This window comes from Myotis daubentonii, chromosome 1 (genome assembly GCF_963259705.1).
Source record: "Myotis daubentonii chromosome 1, mMyoDau2.1, whole genome shotgun sequence".
NCBI lineage: Eukaryota > Metazoa > Chordata > Mammalia > Chiroptera > Vespertilionidae > Myotis > Myotis daubentonii.
Genome location: NC_081840.1, coordinates 156,168,546 through 156,189,967, shown reverse-complemented (window position 1 = coordinate 156,189,967; position 21,422 = coordinate 156,168,546). Strand labels below are relative to the sequence as shown.

At 41.3% G+C, this 21,422-nt stretch overlaps 1 protein-coding gene across 1 annotated transcript in view; it reads left to right on the top strand.

The window, feature by feature from the left end:
• Positions 1-437: 437 nt before the first annotated feature.
• Positions 438-21,422, top strand: part of GDI2 (GDP dissociation inhibitor 2) — a 44,664-nt gene continuing 23,679 nt past the window's right edge. Inside the window, exons 1-4 of the mRNA XM_059663395.1 lie at positions 438-710; positions 14,788-14,895; positions 17,179-17,278; positions 20,791-20,925. Of these exons, the coding sequence (XP_059519378.1) occupies positions 666-710; positions 14,788-14,895; positions 17,179-17,278; positions 20,791-20,925 (388 nt within the window). The 5' untranslated portion in view covers positions 438-665. The remainder of the gene's footprint in view (positions 711-14,787; positions 14,896-17,178; positions 17,279-20,790; positions 20,926-21,422) is intronic.

Here is a 21,422-nt window from a genome sequence, read left to right as displayed (position 1 = left end):
CTCCCGGGGGGCGGGCCTGACCCCAGCCGGCCGCCCGCACCTGCCCAGGCCCCGCCGCCTGGTTCCGGCCCACGTGGCCGGCGCAGGCTCAAAGTCCAATGGTGCCTCGGGGCGTCGGCTGCCACACGGCGGCGGGAGTAACGAACAGGTCAGCCACTCTCCGGCGGCGAGCACGCTTCCTCCCCAGCCCTCCAGGGCGGCGCGTGACCACCTCCGCTCCCAATCACGGTTGGAGCTGACCGAGCGCGGTACCGGAATCCAAGCCAGGGACGTCCCACCCTCATCCCGCGAGAACTCGGAAAGGAAAAAATGTGGGGCGGGCGATGGGGAAGTGGCCAATGAGAGAGTGAGAAGGGTATGATGGGCGGCTCTCCGTGCTCCTCCTCTGCGCCCCGCCCGGCAGCGGAGGTCCGGCTCGCCGCCCGCCTGCCCCTCCCCTTTCCGTCCTCCCTCCCCTCCCTGCTCTTCTCTTCCCGTCTGAGGTGGCGGCTGGCTTCCCTCCTCTGCAGCTCTGTTCTCCCTCTCCTCCCGACTTCCCTTTCTCCGCGGCCCGAGGCCGGCCTGAGCGCTTGCCCCGCGTCCTCGGGGTGGTCATATAACCCTTGCCCCTCCCAGTATCCGGCGCTTTCTCCGTTCTCTGGGCTTCTGTCCGCGCCTGCCCCGCCATGAATGAGGAGTACGATGTGATCGTGCTGGGCACCGGCCTGACGGTGAGTGCTGAGTTCTGGGCGGCGGCGGCGCCCTGAAGACGGGGAGGGAGGGCGTGCAGGCCCGGCGCGGGGGAAGGGAACTAACTGGGGGCCGGCCCGCACTGCGCCCCTTCTTCCGGGCCGCGGGAACCCCGGCCTGCGCCTCAGGGTTTCCTTGTGGATCCTCTCGCCGTTCTTTCCGTGTCTGTTTTTGGAGGGGAGTCGGGAAAGGGCGTCGGGCTGGGTGCGAGGGGCACGTTCCCCCGCGAGTGGATCGGAGCGGGTCGGCTCTCGCTGTGGAAGGAAAGATGCAAAACTCACGCAAGTTCGTGATTCGATGAGCAGTCACCGCGGAATGGCAGTGGGTGGGAAACGAGTTTCACTCTGCTACCGAAGAGACCCCAGAAAGCCGGGCTTGGGGGAGTGCCTTCCCACCTCCCTGCCGGGGGGGGGGGGGGCGGCCTCTCCCGAGTGGAGACGGAAAAGGCTCCGGGCGGGGCGGGGGGAGGGGGAGTGGAAGCCGCTCTCAGTTGCATTTCCGACTCGGCCTGCAGCCCCTGCTAGTCCGTCTTCAGCTGCCGGCGCCGGGCACCAGGCTTTGTGACAGGTCCTTGGATAGTTACTGTTTTGTGATTGTTAGAGTTCCTTTCACCCAATTTTTGGAGAACCTTCGTTTTCTTATTCCCTCTTCCCCCTCTCTAAATGAGGAGCATTAGCCATTATTTTTTAACCACCCTCCAGTCCCACTTCCTGAGCGTCTGTAGACTTGGAAATGAGTTTTCTCCAAACTTGTCGATCAAAATGCTTTCTCACTTGACCTTTGCCATCTTTTCCTTTTGTTCCGTCTGTTCCATGCCTCCATTGTCTCTTCTTTATGCTTTCCCCTGAGCAATGATTGGTGGTGAATTTCTAGAGGCCAAGTTCTCTACTACTACGCGCTGTAGGAAGTTAGAAGATAAAGCAATAACAACATAGAGAATGCGAGAGTAATGTGAATAGCACTTGTTCCAAAGGCCAGGGTAAATTTATTTTTCTGGGTGCCTGCCTGCTTAGAATCCTTTAATAGTATTCTGCAAATAATGCAGGCAGGTGAGTTGTATCTTGTACTTCTCTCTCTCCGATAAGAAAATGAAGATTATTCATCTTGTAAAAGAAATCCATTTGAAAAGAGGAAGAGAGGACCATTTTCATTATCAAAATTTATTTTGGCCCTGGCCGGTGTGGCTTGGTTGGAGCGTCCTCCCATAGAAAAGTTTCGGGTTCGATCCTCCCTCCGCAGCCAATTGATGTTTCTCTCTCACATGGATATTTCTCCCTCTCTCCCTTTCTCCCTCCAAAATCAATAAATATATCCTTGGGTGAGGACTAAAAATAAAATTTTTTTTTTAAATTTGAAATTCTGACTTTGGGCTACTTCATCTTAGTAAGATGAACACTGATGTATATATAGTATGTTCTATAGAATCTGACCTCAAAGTTCCAAATAATTTAATGTAACCCACCACTTCAAATTTGTTGAAATATGTTATCTCTCAGGATCAAATTAATGGTTTTTTTTTTGTTTGTTTGTTTTTCAGGTAACACCCCTAATTCACTTTTAGATTTCTCTAGCTAAGAAAAAAACCTTTGAACTTTCATTTGGCTAATTTTTTAGTAGGAGGTTGTTAGGAACCAGAATGGCATATATCTGGCCTGTCATTTTTCTTTTTATAGTGATTTGTGGTGAGTGCTGAATACTTATTTCTGAATGCTTCGTTATGTTTGACCTGTCCAGAAATATACCTGTGACTGGCTATGAAATGGTACCAAATAGATGAGGTTACTTACCTACAAAGCTGTTTCGTCATTTTGAATGTGAGAGATTAGGTTGAAATTCATTTTTGGTGGTGAGCTGGAAGATTGTTAGTTGCCTAAATGAAGGTTTTTCAAAGCTTTTTAAAGTGCCTATTTGGGAGTTTGAACTAAGCTTAGTAGTTTGTGATGATGGATCTTGCCCATTGGCAGCATATTGTAAGAGCCAATTAGTTCCACTGTTTTTCCATGGTTATGGCTAGTCTTCAGATTTGCTCTTGATAAAGGTCACTTGAACGGGAACAAATGAGTGCAGATTTGTCATCGTGCCTGTTTCTACATGCCTAATTCAGAACATTACTTTGTATCAAAGATGCAGTCTTATTGCACAATGACCAAGTTAAGATAAATACACTTTAGATACTCATTTAGATTGTGATGAGTGGTAGATACATACTTAACTATAAATCAGATCAGTTTCCTGTAATTCTATAGCTATGATAATATAATAATCCCTATAAACCTTTCTAGATTGTTTCATGAGATATTCTTTGAGAATTATAAATTCAGAGCATCATTGATGGGAGCAGCAGTGATGGGATGATTTTGGTAAGCCTTTTACCCTCATTTTTACTGATACAAGGACTTTGGTTACTTAATGTGAAATTAAGAGACCACCAAAGTTAAAAACCCTCAAATTAAAATTAACTTTGAGTGTTTGGAGTGAACATACCATTTACTTTTTTTAAGTTTTGGTTTATAAATATTTAGTGCCTGAGATTTAAGAACCTAAAAACAGTCTCAGTAATGGGTACCAAATATTACATGATGCCAGCATGTGAAGTATTTTTAGTGCGATTAACTTGATACTTTTAAAATAAAGTGTAAGAAAGTGTTGGAGTTTTTCTGCTTGCCTAGTGTTGTCATTGTTTTGTGTTGGTTGTTAGAAAATAAGGTCATATTAATTCACAAATACTGATAGTAACTTTAATAAAGAAGGTATAATAGTATTTGGTATGAATTAGAGCAAAATTTTCATCCTCTGTCTAGGATAATTGGAAATATTTTGTGTAGTAATTGAATTTTCTAAGGAATTGAGAGGGTTATACCTTTAAAGAACTACAACTTTTAGATAAAAGCCTTCCAAGTGATATCACAACTTCTTTAACAAACTGAAGGACAGAATTTACTTGATCACTAAGATTTCACATCATGAGGTTAATTACTGTGTTATGCTAGAACATGGTGAAGCCACGGAGACCTAGTGAGGAACTTGGCCCTTCTACTCAGTAGTCTGAGACTGCTTAGCTTTGTGAATTCTTCAGTCTACTTTTCATATTCCCCTTTGGTAACTTTGCTGTTAGGATGTAGACTTTTACTTTTCTTTGATTTCAGTGTGTATAGACAGCCTCTGACTACCTAATTTGCTACTTCTGATTGACTTTGGGCTTGGCAGTAAATTCATGAATCTTCTTAAAAGTAGTAAATAAAATAAGGGTAGCTAGCTCCACAGTGTACCACCAAAATATTTGTTCTACATAGTAATTCTAGTAAGGAGTTATGAATATAAACTGTACTTTAGTGATATTAATCCAGATTATTCTTTGATACAAAGTAATGTTCTGAATTAGGCATGTAGAAACAGATTGTATTTTAAAGCATTGTATGTTTTAAAAAAATTGTTTTACATCTCAGACATAATTTCCTCCCTTCCTCTGTTAAAATTTTATGATTTCCAAGAGGAAATCAATTAAAAAAACTTTTTAAATTGCATCTTAGATTTGCTTGAAAATCCTTGACATTGCTGTGTTAGACTTCAGTAGACAAAGGACTTTACCCATTGAATTTATGATCTTGGTCCCATATGTCTTACTTTTGGAAGGTAAAAATATCTTGTAGGTAGTCTCTAATTTTTAAAAAATATATCTTTATTGATTTCAGAGAGGAAGGGAGAAGGAGAGAGAGAACCATCAGTGATGAGAGAGAATCATTGATTGGCTGCCTCCTGCACACCCCACACTGGGGATCGAGCCCGCAACCCAGGCATGTGCCCTGACTGGGAATCGAACTGTGACCTCCTGGTTCATAGGTTAATGCTTAACCACTGAGCAACGTTGGCTGAGCTAAGTAGTCTCTATTTTTAAGCAGCCTTATGCATAGTGGCCCAAAAGAATAGAAGTAAAATCAGATATTTTAGCACTTAGAAGTAGTAGTGTGACATTTGGTTTGAAGGATCACTTGGTAAATGTTGGTTCACATACATGAAAATCTGCAGTATAGGCATACCTCAGAGATATTACCAGTGGAGGGCCTTTTTGCCTTCAGTTTGTAAAAATTTCAACATCTGTGAAGGACAATGAAACAAGGTATGCCTGTACCTCTGTTTCCCTTTCATTCATTATACCTTATTAAAGACTCTCACTGGAGTAATGGCTTCCCCAAATTCAATTATTTAAACTACCTGTGACTGTTGTGATTCATTATGGGTAATAAGGTAAACACACCTGTCTGTAAGTAGCTTTTCATGTAGGGGGTTAACTATAAGAGTTAATATAAGAAAGTACTAAGTGCCAGAAGAGAGGTATACATGAGGAATTCATGGTAATACAGAAAACCTTCTTCAAGAGAGGAAGCTGGGCCCTGGCTGGGTAGCTCAGTTGGTTAGAGTATCTTCCCCTTACACCGGGGTTGTGGTTTAGATCCCCAATCAGGGCACATATAAGAATCAACCAATGAGTACAAATTAATAGTTAGAAAAAAGTCACAGGGATGTAAAGTAAAGCTGCAGGAACAGAGTCAATAATATTGCGATAACCATGTATGGTGCCATTGGGTACTAGAAATATCAAAGAGAACACTGTGTAAAGCAAGCATGTCAAACTCAAAGGCTAACAACGGGCCAAATAAACAAGGTTTAAGTTTACGTGGGCCGTAAAAAAACAAAAGCTTCAATTTTCCTAGAAACGTAGGTTTATTTCGATAGAGACATGCTGAATGAATACAAAGGGCTGAAATAAATGAGTCATCGTTAACATAAAATAATAGAACATTTTAATAAAAATTAATATTTTTTGACTTACCAGACACTGAATAACTGCACAAATTAATAAGCGTAATGCAAATAAACCTATTTTTCTTGTTCTCTGAAAGCAAAATATTTCCTGTTGTGCACACCAAGCAAGTCAGTCCAAGACTAATGACCTGGCAGTTGGCTGCTAAAATAGTCACTGCTAGTATTAGTGGAGAGAAATGGTGTGCCTGTGCATAAAGGAAATGAATGCAACACAATAATAGTAATCAGTCATAAGTGAACATTGTAGTGCATTATTAATAATTATGTATAACAGGATATTGTAAAAATTAAGTTACACAATTTTTAAAACTTTTCTTACATACCGTTATGTGCCCTTGACCGGTTGGGCTGCAAAAATACTTGTTGTGGACCACATGCAGCCTGTGGGCTGCGAGTTCGACATGTTTGGTGTAAAGTATATGATTGACTAACCACCAAACTACTCTGAAACCAATACAAAATAAAATGGAAATTGAACTATATAATAAAAGGGTAATATGCAAAGCGACCGAACAGCAGAATGACCGGTCGCTATGTTGCGTACTAACCATCAGGGGGCAGATGCTCAACACTGGAGCTACCCCCTGGTGGTCAGTGTGCTTCCACAGGGGGACCGCTGCTCAGCCAGAAGCTGGGCTCACGGCTCACAGCTGGCGAGCTCAGCAGCGGTGGCATATATGTGTGTGTGTGTGTGTGTGTGTGTGTATACACACACACACACATATACACACACATGTATACACACACACATATATATTTATTGATTGATTTCAGAGAGGCAGGGAGTGGGAGAGAGATAGAAACATCAATGATGAGAGAGAATCATCGATCAGCTTCCTCCTGCACGCCCCCTACTGGCGATCAAGCCCACAACTCAGGCATGTGCCTTGACCTGGAATCAAACTACGACGTCCTGGTTGATGCTGAATCCTGAGCCACACCGTCTGGGCTTCTCTGGCTTTAATATGCTTTGCTTGTTATCATGTTTTCACCAGATAGGTAATGGTAGATTTTAAATTTCAGTTGTTAATTTTGGAAGATAGTAAAATTTTAGGATCACTAATGTGTTTTCTATGCCCAGATATAACAAATTTTTATTGGTGAATACTTTTTATTAGTGAAACTTCATGTTTTAAAGCAAAATTTTAAAGTGTCACGTTTGTGCTATTATGTATTTTATTCTTTTGGCAATGTAAAAGCATTCTTTTTCAGAGGAGTTTAGAAAAATTAGTGGGCCTGTGGGTTTTTAATTAGCTTTTGTCATATTAGCTCCAGCTGATGCCTTTAAAGGTAGTTAGTATCAGCTTTTCAGACTTAGCTGAATCTTTATATTTTATATGATTGGACCCTTTGTTAGGCCTCAGCCTTCAGTGCTTGCTAGAGGAACCATGGTTTAGTGAGTGGGTCATGCTTATTTGCAACGGAGTGTGAAAAGTTATGTATAGAAGTTCTGCAACACTCAAAGTTGCTTCCTGTGATTTTGCTTCCAAAAGTTGAACCCTGAAGTCTACTTTTTTCAGCTGGAAATGTGACCTGTCTTCCGTTTATATCGTAACCTATTTTTGAGATAAATATTATTCTACTTTCATATAAATGTTACATCATATATGTTAGTGCTTTAGATATTTTTTGGAGTGAATTACTTTCGATAGTATTAGGATTGGTTTTTGTAGGTAAAATGCATTCGGATGTTTATCAAGACATCATTAAGAAAGTGAGCCCTAGCTGGTATGGCTCAGTGGTTAGAGCGTCAGCCTGCCTACTGAAGGGTCGCAGGTTTGATTCCAGTCAAGGGCTCGTGCCTCATGTCTTAGTTGCAGGCTGGATCCCCAGCCATGGTTGGGGCAGGCACATGTAGCAGGTCACCAATCTATGTGTCTCTCTCACATCAGTGTTTCTCCCTACCCTACCCCACCCTTTTTTTCTCTAAAAATCAGTGGAAAAAATGTCCTTGAGTAAGGATTAACAAACAAACAAAGTAAAAGGCAAGCCACAGAATAGAAGAAGGTATTTGTAATACATATACCCAATAAAGGACTTTATATATCCAGAATATATAATAAACTTTTATATAGCAACTAGTGGCCCAGTGCACAAAATTCATGCACATTAAAAGGAAATTAATTAGAGGAAATATTTTAATATTGCTATTTGCCCTTTCTCTATAATAGAAGTGTCAGAGATGAAAGGAAATTAGTAAAATGTATGTGAAAATCTTCCTCCTGTCAGAGTCTGGGGTGCACCACAGGAAGCAGAGTCAAGTCCCTGCCCTCCCACATTAGCCTCGAAATCACGCGAGACCCAGACCTGGCCGCCCCTCCCCCCCCCAATTGGGCTAGATCCAGATCCGGTCGGCCCCACCCCCGGCAAGCCTCGCCAGGTGGGGGGCATGGCCTCATGTTGCCTGGCCCTGCACTGGAGTGGGGTGTGTGGCCTGAGGTCCCCCAGCCCGGGGTTCCACCTTGAGGTCCCCTGGCCCAGGCCAGGGGGCATGGCCTGAGGTCCCCCATCAAGCCCTGCCAGGCGGGGAGCGCAGCCTCAGGTCCCCTGGGCTGGGGGCATGCCTTGACGTCCCCGTCAAGCCCCGCTGGAGCCAGCGGGCATGGCCTCAGGTCCCCCGGTGCTGGGGTGGGGGTGGACCTGAGGTCTCCCAGGCCGGGGGGCACGCCTTGAGGTTCCCTGTCAAGCCCGATGGGCGGGAAGCGTGGCTTGAGTTCCCCCATCAAGCCCTGTGGGTGGAGGGCATGGCCTGAGGTCCCCTGTGAAGCCCCACATGGCGGGGGGTGCAGCCTCAGGTCCTCCAGCCTGGCACCGGGGTGTGGGGTGTGGCCTCAGGTCCCCTGTCAAGCCCTGCTGGGGTGGGGGGCGTGGCCTGAGGTCCCCCCAGCCTGGGGCAGGGGGTGCGGCCTGAGGTCCCTTGGCCTGGTGCCGGTGTGTGGGGGGGGAGGGGACCATGGCCTGAGGTCACCTGTCAATCCCCACCAAGCAGGGGGCGCAGCCTCAGGTCTCTGCTGATTGCTCATTAAGGCTCATTACGGGAACTCGGCCTCCACTGTGGGTGCAGCCATCTTGTGTTATAGAGTCCCTGTCTCTGCTGTGGAAGCCGCCATCTTGATGGTCAATTTACATATTCCCTCTTTATTAGATAAGATAAGAAAAAGACAGAAAGCCCATTTTATTTACTTTTTGATTTTGAGAGTACGTTTAATAAGCTGGGACAGTGAAACAAGGAAGGGCTTAGGATAGAAGAAGCAACAGGACAGAGCCTAGGCAGGGCTGCTTTGGCTCTCTAGAAATTTTATAGGGAAGAAATGAGCCTAGGTGGGGATGCTTTGGCTCACTGGAAAGTTAGAGAAAAAGGGCCTTGGAGACAAGTTCAGGGGTGTAGACCAGTATGAGCTTCCACTCCGCCGATTGCTCCCCTAGTTGTAAGTCTTATGGCGCATCTGAGAGGGAAGAAAGACAAAAGATGTGGGTTTGCTCCTGAGAGGGAGAGTGCCCAGAAAGCCCATTTAAAAAATGGGCAAATAGTTCTGGCCGGTTGACTCAGTGGTTAGAGCCCTGGCCTGAAAATCAAAGGGTCTCGGATTCGATTTCTCGTCAAGGGCATGTACCTGGGTTGCAGCTTTGATTCTTGGTCCCAGGTGGGGTGCGTGCATGAGGCAACTAGTCTATGTGTCTCTCTCACATCCATGTTCTCTATCTTTCTCTCCTCTTCCTCCCTCCCACTCTCTCTCTAGAGATTAATGGAAAAAATATAATCAGGTGAGGATTAACACAATAATAAATAAAAATGGGCAAATAATTTGAACTTATCAAAAGAGGATACTGTAATTGTCAGTAAATTATGAATTTGTTATGGGGTGGGGCCACAACATTAGTAACAAAGGAACAGAATTTCCAGAGGATGAGGCCCAGAAATCAGGATTTTAAAAAGATTCCCAGGTGATTCTAATGTGCAGCCAAGGTTGAGAACCACTGATCTACAGCTTTGGTATGCAATGTAGTTCATGGATCACCTGCTTCTGCAACACCTCTTAGAACTTACTAGAATTGCAGGTTAGGTTTCACTCACCCAGGATTAAAAAAAATCAAAATCTACAGTTTAACATGAGCCCCAGGTGATTCTTACGTTTAATAAAATTCGAGCAGCACTCCCTTAATAGTGCAGTGGTTCTTGAAATTGGTCCTGCATCAGTAGCATTAGTAGCTCTTGGGAACGGGCGAGAAATGCAAATTCGCAAGCCCCATCCCCAGACCTACTGAGCCAGAAGCTCTGGGAATGGGATTTAGCAATCTATTTTAACAGCCCTTCAAGGTGGTGTGGTTGTGCAAACTGAAGTTTGAGAATCTGCTTATAATTTACATTTCTAAGTTCACAGGTGATAGCAACTGGAAAGCACACTTCGAGACCCACTGATTCTGGCCAAGGGCACATGCCTGGGTTGCGGGCTCAATCCCCAATTGGGGGCGTGCAGGAGGCAGCCAATCAATGATTCTCTCACATCATTGATGTTTATGTCTCTTCCTCTACATTTCTCTCTAAAATCAATAAAATATACTTAAAAAAAAAGGTACATGGAATTTTCTTTGTTCTTTAAAAAAATAACTCTCTGATCACCAAAGCCCCTTGGTATAACAGTTGTGAGTGTATATCCCATCTCTGTGTTTCTCATTAATTGTATTCTTTTTTGTTTTTTTCCCCCAACCTTGATTTTGGTATGTCTTAGTATATCCATGCTTTGTTTACCTTTTTCCTGAGAGTGGTCTTTTATACTCCTCTGTCCCTTTTCAATTTATTTATTTATTTATTTATTTTTAAAATATATTTTATTGGTTTTTTACAGAGAGGAAGGGAGAGGGATAGAGAGTTAGAAACATCAATGACAGAGAAACATCGACCAGCTGCCTCCTGCACACCCCCTACTGGGGATGTGCCCACAACCAATGTACATGCCCTTGACCGGAATCGAACCTGGGACCCTTGAGTCCGCAGGCCGATGCACCATCCGCTGAGCCAAACCGGTTAGGGCTATTTATTTATTTTAAAAAATACATTTTTATTGATTTCAGAGAGGAAGGAAGAGGGAGAGGAGAGGTAGAAACATCAGTGATAAGAGAGAATCATTGATTGGCTGCCTCCTGCACGCCCCCTATTGGGGATCAAACCCACAACCTGGGCATGTGCCCTTGACCGGAGTCGAACCTGGGACCCTTCAGTTCACAGGCTGACACTATCCACTGAGCCAAATTGGCTAGGGCACTTTTCAATTTATTAATGGTTATTCTGGATGCTTCCTTTAGGGCTCCAGTTCTCAGACTCTTCGATCTCAGGATCTGTTGACACTTAAAAATTGAGGACCTTGAAGAGCTTTTGTTTATAAGGGTTTTATCTATTAATATTTACCATATTAGAAATCATCACTGAGAATTTAAAAATATTTATTAATTCACTTAAAGATAACAATGATAAATCCAATAGATGTTAACATGTATAACATTTTATGTTATAACTATATTTCCGAAAACAAAATAAATTTATGAGAAGAATATCATTTGTATATTTTCTGCACATCTCTTTAATGTCTGCCTCAAAAGATTGCTGAATTCCCATCTGCTTTGGTGTTCAGTCTGTTGTGATATACTGTCTTAGCTGAAGTAAATGAAGAAAATCAGGTCTCATACAGATGTGTAGGTGGAAAAGAGAGAAGTGTTTGTAGCTTCTCAGATTAGATCATGAATCACACCAAAACACAAGTGGCAGGTTTTTTTTGTTGTTTTGTTTTTTTAACATAAATTGCAACAAGATATCTAAAACCACATCAGTGAACATTTAGTATTCTATCATATTAAAATCCATTAATCTATCTTGCACTTTGAATTCCTCTTTTATTCCCCCAGCATAATATTATTTATTTTATTTTATTATTTTTTGAAAAATAGGACCTTTTTAATCGTAATAGCTACTGTTTTTTTTAAATTGATTAAGTTATTACATATGTGTCCTTATCCCCACATTACCCCCCATCCTCCCCTCACTCATGCCCTCACCCCCCTGTTGTCTGTGTCCATTGGTTAGGCCTATATGCTTGCATATAAGTCCTTTGGTTGATCTCTCCCCCTCCCCCAGCATGATTTTAAGCATTATTCATTGGTTGTTTGGAAAATACTGGTTTACTGAGTAATGCCGATCTTGAATTGTTGACTCATTTCATTATGCAATACCAGAAACTCATATTTGTTGATGTCATTGCTGATATTGTTTGAAAAGTTCTTTTAAGTATTGGGGATCTGACATATGCCCTGGTGGGGGATGTAAGTTTTCCAGAATTCAAATTTTCATTAAAAATTTTGACTTTTGGTTTTTGGCAACAAATACTGTCAGTTATTTTGAGGAAATGTCTACCAGATACCTAAGTCTGAGTAATCATAGTTTGTTGTTCAATGGTTCTTTCAAATAAAAATGATGGTCCATGAAAAGAGTAGCTAGTTCATCATACAAAAGGCTTTCCTTGAGCCAGAGCGGCTTTATGTGTACATTTAACGGAGGTAATTTTTTAAAAAAATATATATTTTATTGATTTTTTACAGAGAGGAAGGGAGAGGGATAGAGAGTTAGAAACATCGATGAGGGAGAAACATCGATCAGCTGCCTCCTGCACACTCCCTACTGGGGACGTGCCCATAACCAATGTACATGCCCTTGACCGGAATTGAACCTGGGACCCTTGAGTCCGTAGGCTGACGCTCTATCCACTGAGCCAAACTGGTTAGGGTAACAGAGGTAATTTTTAATGAAGGACATTAAGTGAAACTGGCCTTGCTATTTTAAACTGTGAGTAACTAGTGGTGCAGAATATAATGACTAGCGTAGTTAAGAGCCACTGCCCTAATTCATTTTATCCAATAGTGATCTTATACTATCAGTGCTAATGTCCACAGAGTGAAAAATAGTTTTATTATGAAAATAGTTTTAAAAACATATATTTCTTAGTGATTTCAGAGAGGAAGGGCAAGGGAGTGAGAGAGAAACGTTGGTGAAGAGAGAGAATCAGAGATTGGGTACCTTCTGCATGTCCCACACTGGGGATGGAGCCCACAGCCCAGGCATGTGCCCTGCCCGGGAATTGAACTGTGACCTCCTGGTTCACAGGTTCAGCCACTGAGCCATGCCAGCCGGGCATGAAAATACTGATTTTTTTTTTTAATCTGCAAGTTTTTATTTATTTTAAATCTTTATTGTTGAGAGTATTAAAGATGTCCTCTTTTATTTCCCCAGTGCCCCTCTCCACCCAGTTCCCACCCCACCCCAGGCCTTCACCACCCTATGGTCTGTGTCCATAGGTAATGAATATCCTATCTAATAAAAGACAAAAAGGGTAATTGTCCGTACCTTTGCTACACTTCCCATTGGCTAATCAGGGTGATATGCAAATTAACCACCAACAAATATGGCGGTTAATTTGCATACTAGGCTCCAAGCGGTGGAGCAAAGCCAAACGTACCTGAAGCCTGCCAAGCAGTGAGGCCTCACGGCCCCGGGATCAGCGGAGCCGCGAGGCCTCATGGCCCCGGGATGGGCAGAGCCGCGAGGCCTCAAGCCGTGAAGCCTGACGGCTGGGGGAGCAGGCTCTGGCCGGAGCCCAGCCAGAGCCAAGGCCTGGGTCCCAGGTGCCAGAGGAAAACTGGTGCCAGCAGCCAAGGGAAGGGAAGGCCTATTGCACGAATCTCTTCGTGCAACAGGCCTCTAGTCTACACTAATAAAAGACAAACATGCAAATTGACCGTACCTTTGCTATGCCTTAAGCTAGCCCACCAGCCAATCAGAGCGACTATATGCAAATTAACCCAACCAAGATAGTGGACAGCAGCCACGGAGCTGGAGCAAGCAGGAGGCTTGGTTGCCCCAATGATGGAGGAAGCCAAGTTTCCCTCCTGCCCACCCTGGCCGGCTCTGAGCTCCTCTTAAGGCTACAAAGTTTCAATTATAGAAGGTAAGCCCTAACCGGTTTGGCTTAGTGCATAGAGCGTCGGCCTGCGGTCTGACGGCTGCCAGTACAGCGTTGGTGGTGGGAGCCTCCCCCGCCTCCTTAGCAGCGCTAAGGATGTCCGACTGCAGCTTAGGCCTGCTCCCCGCTGGCAAGTGGACATCCCCCGAGGGCTCCTGGGCTGCCAGAGGGATGTCTGACAGCCAGCTTGGACCCGATCCCCAGGGGGAGCAGGCCTAAGCCAACAGGTGGACATCCCCGAGGGGGTCCCAGACTGTGAGAGGGCACAGGCCGGACTGAGGACCCCCCCCCCAGTGCACAAATTTTTGTGCACTGGGCCTCTAGTCTATATAATAAAAGCCTAAGCAGCCAAAACTGGTTTGGCTCAGTGGCTAGAGCGTCAGCCTGCGGACTGAAAGGTCCCAGGTTCGATTCCGGTCAAGGGCATGTAACTGGGTTGCGGGCATATCCCCAGTGGGGGATGTGCAGGAGGCGGCTGATCGATGTTTTTGACTCTCTATCTCTCTCCCTTCCTCTCTGTAAAAAATCAATAAAATATATTAAAAAAAAAAAATAAGCCTAAGCAACTGTTATGGTGGAATGAACAGAACAACAGGTTGCTATGATGCGCACTGACCACCAGGGGGCAGACGCTCAGTGCAAGAGCTGCCCCCTGGTGGTCAGTGTGCTCCCACAGGGGGAGTGCTGTTCAGCCAGAAGCTGGGCTCATAGCTGGCAAGTACAGTGGCGGTGGCGGGAGCCTCTCCCGCCTCCATGGCAGTGCTAGGAGCAGTGAGCCCAGTGGTCAGGAGCAGCAAGCAGGTGGGCGGTAAGGAGCGAGGGGTCCCGGACTGTGAGCTGTGAATGGGATGTCCGCTTGCCGGCTGAGGGGACACCGGCAGCCCTGCCAGTGCACGGATTTTGTGCATCAGACCTCTAATATGCATATAAGATCTTTAGTTAATCTCTCCCCACTCCCCTTTCCCCTTCCCTCTGAGATTTGTCAGTCTGTTCCATGTTTCCATGCCTCTGGATATGAAAATAGTTTTAACCTTGGGACCCATAGGGGTCTACAGATTACACTTTGAACCCTCCTTTAGGGCTTTATCCTTAAAGTACATCATATATTGCACATACCTGGGTGTTAGTTACTAAAACGTTTCATGAGAGGCTTGAAGAAAATGTATCTGTTTGAAACATGCTATAGCACTTTTCTTCTTTTGAAGATACTATGCTTTCCCTGTAGGAATGTATCCTGTCAGGTATAATGTCAGTGAATGGAAAGAAAGTTCTTCACATGGATAGAAACCCATATTATGGAGGAGAAAGTGCATCTATAACACCTCTGGAAGATGTAAGTATTATAATAAATTAATATGCCTTTCATATTTTGAATCTTCCACTTTTTATTTTTTTTAATTGATTTCAGAGAGGAAGTAGAAACATCAATGATGAGAGAGAATCATTGATCGGCTGCCTCCTGCACACCCTCCACTGGGGGATCGAGCCCACAACCCGGCATGTGTTCTTGACCAGAATCAAACCTGGGACCCTTCAACCTGCAGTCTGACGCTCTACCCACTGAGCCAACCCAGCTAGGGCTAAATCTTTTACTTGTGAATCTCAACTTTACTCCTTAGAGGTAATTTTTAATGCTTCATCAAGGGCATTAAGTGAAACTGGCAGTTTTAATTTCTTATTAGATTATCTTTAGCATCATAATTTTCAGGAGCTTCTAGTTTGGGGCTTGCAGAATTGAAATTGTGCCCTTTGTTGCCATCTGGAGCAGTTCTCCCAAAGTTAATAGAAGTTCAACTTTTGATGAAGCCCTAATGTGTGCCAGACAAAATGCCAGTACTTTCCTCATGGTTTGATTTATTTTCCCAGTTACTCAGAGATTTTTTTTAATCCCCATTTTTCAGACAAAATAGTCTCAGTGGGGTTAAAATCACAGAAATGGGTTGCGCACCTAGGTTATATGACTCCAAAGCTTAGTTCCTTTTACCATACTGCCCTGTTCCCTACTCTTTGATAACATGGGTATATGAAGCATTTCCAAAGTGTGTTTTGCTAAATATATTTATTTCTCTTTGTGATATTTGTTCTGCACCCACATGTATGGATATGAGCTGTACTTTTTTTTTTTTAAAAAAATAGGAAATATAGATACCATCAATTACTTCTTAAATAATGACTTAAAGTAAACTTAATATTTATATAAAAAAGTTTTCTTCTATATTCAGGAATACAAAGAAATAGAAGGAATAATACTACTGAATGAGAAACCTCCATCTGGATTGAGTTAACATTTTACTATATTAGCATGCCTTTTTGTGTTATTGGTTTTGAACCTTTGGAAGTAATAGACATAATCATACTTGACCTATTTCAGAATTCATTTGCTAATAATAATATTTTCCTATATAATACTGTTACCACATTTAAGAAAATTAATAATATCCAGACCATATTTGAATTTCCCAGGATTCCTCAGAATGTTATTGTTGTATAGTAGTGTTGTTTTTAAACCAGCTTAAACACTGCCTTTGAGTTGTTTCTCCTTATTCTCTTCATCTACTGAAGTCTCTCCACTTTTTCTGTTTCCTTTTGCAAAGTCCAGGATACTTTATAAGAAAGTATTGTTAGCTACTTCCCATTGCATCACATCAACAGGCACATAACATCTGGCTGCCCCACTGTTCATGGTGCTAAGTTTGACCCTGGTTAAGATGATTACCACCAGAGCTCTTCATTGTGAATAATCGGTGGAGTGATGTGCTGGCACCAGTCTTTCCATGCCTAGTACATTTATTAGCTGATCTTCAGTAAGATGAGCAAGCTCACTGTTCTGTTTTCTTTTTCTGTGAATATATGCAAGGACTTAAGGATTTTTATAGAGTATATAAGTACTTAACTTTCTTATTCTGTTTCACCTTAGCAATATGTGAATTTGAATGTTCTCAAATTTTAAACTGTAAGCTTTCATCTAGAGTTTCTACTTATCTCACACAAATTGTAAATTAATTGGACTAATTTTAAATCTTTTTTCTAATATGAAGAATCCAAATTTTATTTTTAACTCCTTACATAACTACAAAAGCAAAATTAAGCCTTTTGATGGCTTTCTATTCAGGAAGGAATGAGTTTAAATGATTTCTACAAATAAGGAGTGTATCTGCAGAACTAATTAATGTGTCATTGACAAATAGTTTCGTGTTCTTGCTTTTCTGCTAATAAAACAAACACTGCCTCTGCAGTACTTGTGTTAACATTCATTAGTTTAATAATATACTTAGTTTATGTATACATTAGAACTTTACTAATAGTTTTACCTGATTCAAAATGAAATGTGCTGCTCTGGCCAGTATGGCTCAGTTGGTTGGAGTGTCGTCCTGTACACCAAAGATTTGATCCCCTGTCTGGCAACCTATCCATGTTTCTCTTTCATGTTGATGTTCTCTCTCCCTCCCCTTAAATCCTCCTGTCTCTAAAATCAAAAATAAAAATAAATGTTCTTGTTATACTTTGCCTCATATACTGGTGTTATTACTCCAAAACCATGTCATCAAAAAACAGTTGCATAGTATAATGGGAATTAAGTTTTGTTACATTATAGGTATTTTTGTTTTGGTTTTAGTTATACAAAAGATTTAAAATACCAGGAGCACCACCATCATCAATGGGGAGAGGAAGAGACTGGAATGTTGACTTAATTCCCAAGTTCCTTATGGCTAATGGTAAAGAATTCTAACTTAAATTTATGACAGAATCTGATTTAAAACTAGAAACTAACTCCTGACAGAGAATATTATTCCAGGTATGTGGAAATGGATTTTTTTAAATGGTTACAGTATGGTGAGTAATATGCTCCATTAGAGGCGTATGGAAGCAATAAAAATGGAGGGAAATTGAGGTGACTTCTTAGTGATTGGTTCTGAAGAAAGAAAATTATGATATGATATGACACAATACATATTAAAATTGTAAGCATTTATAATAGATTTTTCTCTTGATGCTTTGGTAGATAACTGGGTCTTTCTAATCTGTTGGCTTTTAAAGTTTTTAAAAAATATTTTTTAATTAGAGGAGTTGAGTATCTTTTTAAATTGTTGATATTGTCTTTTTCTGAGATGACTGGAAAGTCTATTTATGTTCTTTAAAATAAAGGACATGCCACCCTTTCCCTTTTTTTAAACTTCATATTCTGTAATTTGTTTTAAGGCAAAGTTCTTATTTGAGTTTTCTCTGAAATAATGTAGTGTTAACTAAATTGTTTTGAGGTGAATTGTAAACTCAAAATTTTTTATGTAAGTAATAAAATTATTATTTTTTAAATATATTTTATTGATTTTTTTTACAGAGAGGAAGGGAGAGAGATAGTTAGAAACATCGATCAGCTGCCTCCTGCACACCCCCTACTGGAAATGTGCCCGCAACCAAGGTACATGCCCTTGACCGGAATCGAACCTGGGACCTTTCAGTCCGCAGGCCGACGCTCTATCCACTGAGCCAAACCGGTTATGGCTAAAATTATTTTATTGAGATTACAAAACATAAGCAGAAAAGAAATAAACTTTATGTAATCAGAATTCACCATCTAGAATTATAGTTAATGTATTTTGATGTATAACCCGCCAGGCTCTCTCTCTCTCTCTCTCTCTATATATATATATATATATTTTTTTAATTTTCTCCCCAGTCATGTTTTTCAACTGATATACTATGAGAGTTTGTGTGTGTGTGTGTGTGTGTGTGTGTGTGTGTGAGAGAAAGAGAGAGAGAGAGTGCGCGCGTGCGAGAGTGTATGTGTGTTTATGTGATAAATCTCATTGTATACTTCTTGAAGAGTATTTTGGGGATAAAGGGAATGATGGAATGATTTTTTTTTATGAAATATGTTTATTGATTTCAGAGAGGAAGGGAGAAGGAAAGAGAGATAGAAACATCAATGATGAGAGAGAATCATTGATCAGCTGCCTCCTGCACACCCCCTACTGGGGATCGAGCCCGCAACCCAGGCATGTGCCCTCGGCTGGAATCGAACCTGGGACCCTTCAGTCCGCAGGCCGACACTCTATCCACTGAGCCAAGCCGACCAGGGCAGAATGATTTCTTAAGGGTTTCCCTTTATATTGCTAATCACCATTAGATTGTGAGACTGCCCCTTCCCCAGTACCTTTACCAAAACCCAGATATTTCTCATTTTATTTTTTGTCATTTTATTGTACTAAAAGACAAAATAATTGATTTTTAAAATCTATTTATTAGAAGGTGAAATGATTTCTAGATGTTTATTGGCTTTTATATTCTTTTTTTATTTATTAATCATCACATGAGGGTTTTTTTTCCCCCATTACTTTTTTTTTTTTTTTTTAAATATATTTTATTGATTTTTTACAGAGAGGAAGGGAGAGAGATAGAGAGTTAGAAACATCGATGAGAGAGAAACATCGATCAGCTGCCTTCTGCACATCTCCCACTGGGGATATGCCCGCAACCCAGGCACATGCCCTTGACCGGAATCGAACCTGGGACCCTTCAGTCCACAGGCCGACGCTCTATCCACTGAGCCAAACCGGTTTCGGCATCCCCCATTACTTTTTCAGAGAGAGTGGAAGGGGGGGAGAGAAACACTAATGTGTGACACATCTAATGATTGCCTCTTGCACGCTCGCCTATGGCTGGGGAGGGAACCCAAAACCCAGGAATGTGCCCTTGACTGGGAATCGAACCCGTGACTCTTTGGTGTGCAGGCCGACGCTCTAACTGTAGAGCTACACCAGCCAGGGTGGTTTTTGTATTCTTTTATTATTATTGTTGTTATTGTTTTTTATTGATTTCAGAGAGGAAGGGAGGAGGAGAGATAGAAACATCAATGAAGAGAGAGAATCATCGATTGGCTGCCTCCTGCATGTCTCCTACTGGGGATGGAGCTTGCAACCCCCGTATGTGCCCTTGATCGGATTCAAACCTGGGACCCTTCAGTCTGCAAGCCGATGCTTTATCCACTGAGCCAAACCAGCTACAGTGGTTTTTGTATTTTTTAGTGAACTGTCTTAGCCTTGTGCTTTTGCATATTTTTCTGTTGAGGTTTTGTGTTTTTTCTTATTGTTGTAAAGTGCTCTTTATAAAGACTATACTCTTTCAAAATATGTTTAAAATACCTTTTCCAGTTTGTGATTGGCCTTTTATATTACTGTTGTATTTTGTGTGTGTGTGTGTGCAAAAGCTTTTAAATTTCATGTAGTCATATAGGTTGATCTTTCTTTCATTGTCGTGATTTGGAAGGGTATGCTTAAAATTTTTCTACCTCAAGGTTATATAAATAGTAATACTTTTAAATAGTTTTACACTTTCCTTTTTTTCACCTATTTTCTATGTAAATTACCTATTTTATTATTCTGTTCTTTGAGAAGTAGAGATTGAAATTTATTTTATCAAAATGGTGAGTCATTTGTCCCTCAGCACCATTTATTTTTTCCACTTTGATTTAAACTTTTATGATATGTTAAATTCTTATATGTGGGGTCTGTATTGTTTTTGACTGATTTGTGGACTAACCAATATAATTGTACAATGTACTTTAATATCTGGCTGCATAATGCTCTTGTCATTATTTCTTGTTTTCAAAGAAAACCTTTTTATTTTGACTGCTTTAGTGTGCTTTTCAAATGAGTTTTAAAATAATTTTATTTCTAAAAGAAGTTTGCTGTTTTTAGCATACCAGAATTTCTTTGGTTTATATGTAGGTAATATTTTAATTGTATGCCTGTCTTCCCACCCTCCCATTTATTTATTTATTTTGCTTTTTGCTTTTTCTTTATCTGAAATTAATGTTTGTTTTATTAATATAAATTGACATAGAAACTGTAAAGCATAAATTCCTGAAAATTTTTGCCTTTGATTTGCCTATCTTTAAAATATAATAGGAACTTTAAAGTAACCCAACCTATTTCAGTAGTATTATAATTGTAACCTCATACCTGTAATAATTGTGTAGCTTTTACAAAAGCAAGTTAATGAAGTTATTAACCTTGAAGTTGTACATTAAAAAATACTTCTAAATATGCTAACAAATAGGTATGCATTCTGATTGTCTCATTTAAAATATGGCTTTGGAGACTTTTTGTAGGAGTTATTGGACAATGCTAACAAATTATGAAGCCATTAATATTGGTAAATGTATTTTCTGCTAGTTTTTAAGGATAGTAGGATGTTAATTATAGTTTGAATTGTGTGCCTTTTATAGGTCAGCTGGTTAAGATGCTACTTTATACAGAAGTCACTCGTTATCTGGATTTCAAAGTGACTGAAGGGAGCTTTGTCTATAAGGGAGGAAAAATCTACAAGGTTCCTTCTACTGAAGCAGAAGCCCTGGCATCTAGTAAGTAATTTTATTTTTTCAGAATGTTAAGGTTTTACAATGGAAAATGACTCTTAGAGATTAAATTTAATATCCCTTACATCAACCCTCATCCACTCATTCGATCAAAAAATATTTACTGAATGTGTATTACATGCCAGACACTATTCTGGGCAGTTGAGAATGCCTTAATGAACAGAATGTTCAAATTTTTCTATTCTTTTTGACATGTAAAGAGAGTTTAAATGACCATCTCTATATCATGACCATCTCTATGTCTAGGTCTAGTAGTGCTCTTTCATAGTAATAATTCAAAAGAGCAGTTGCTTTTTTGTGTTTCCTGTGTGTTAGCCTCTGTGCTAAACACTTCACATTCATTTTCTTACTTGGCTTTTAAAACACCTTTATGAAGTAAGTTTTCCATTTTATAGATAAGAAAATTCAGGCCTGAAATCATATAAGTGATTTAAGTAGCAGGATGGGAATTGAAACCCTGGAGGGATTGCTCCAAAGCCTGT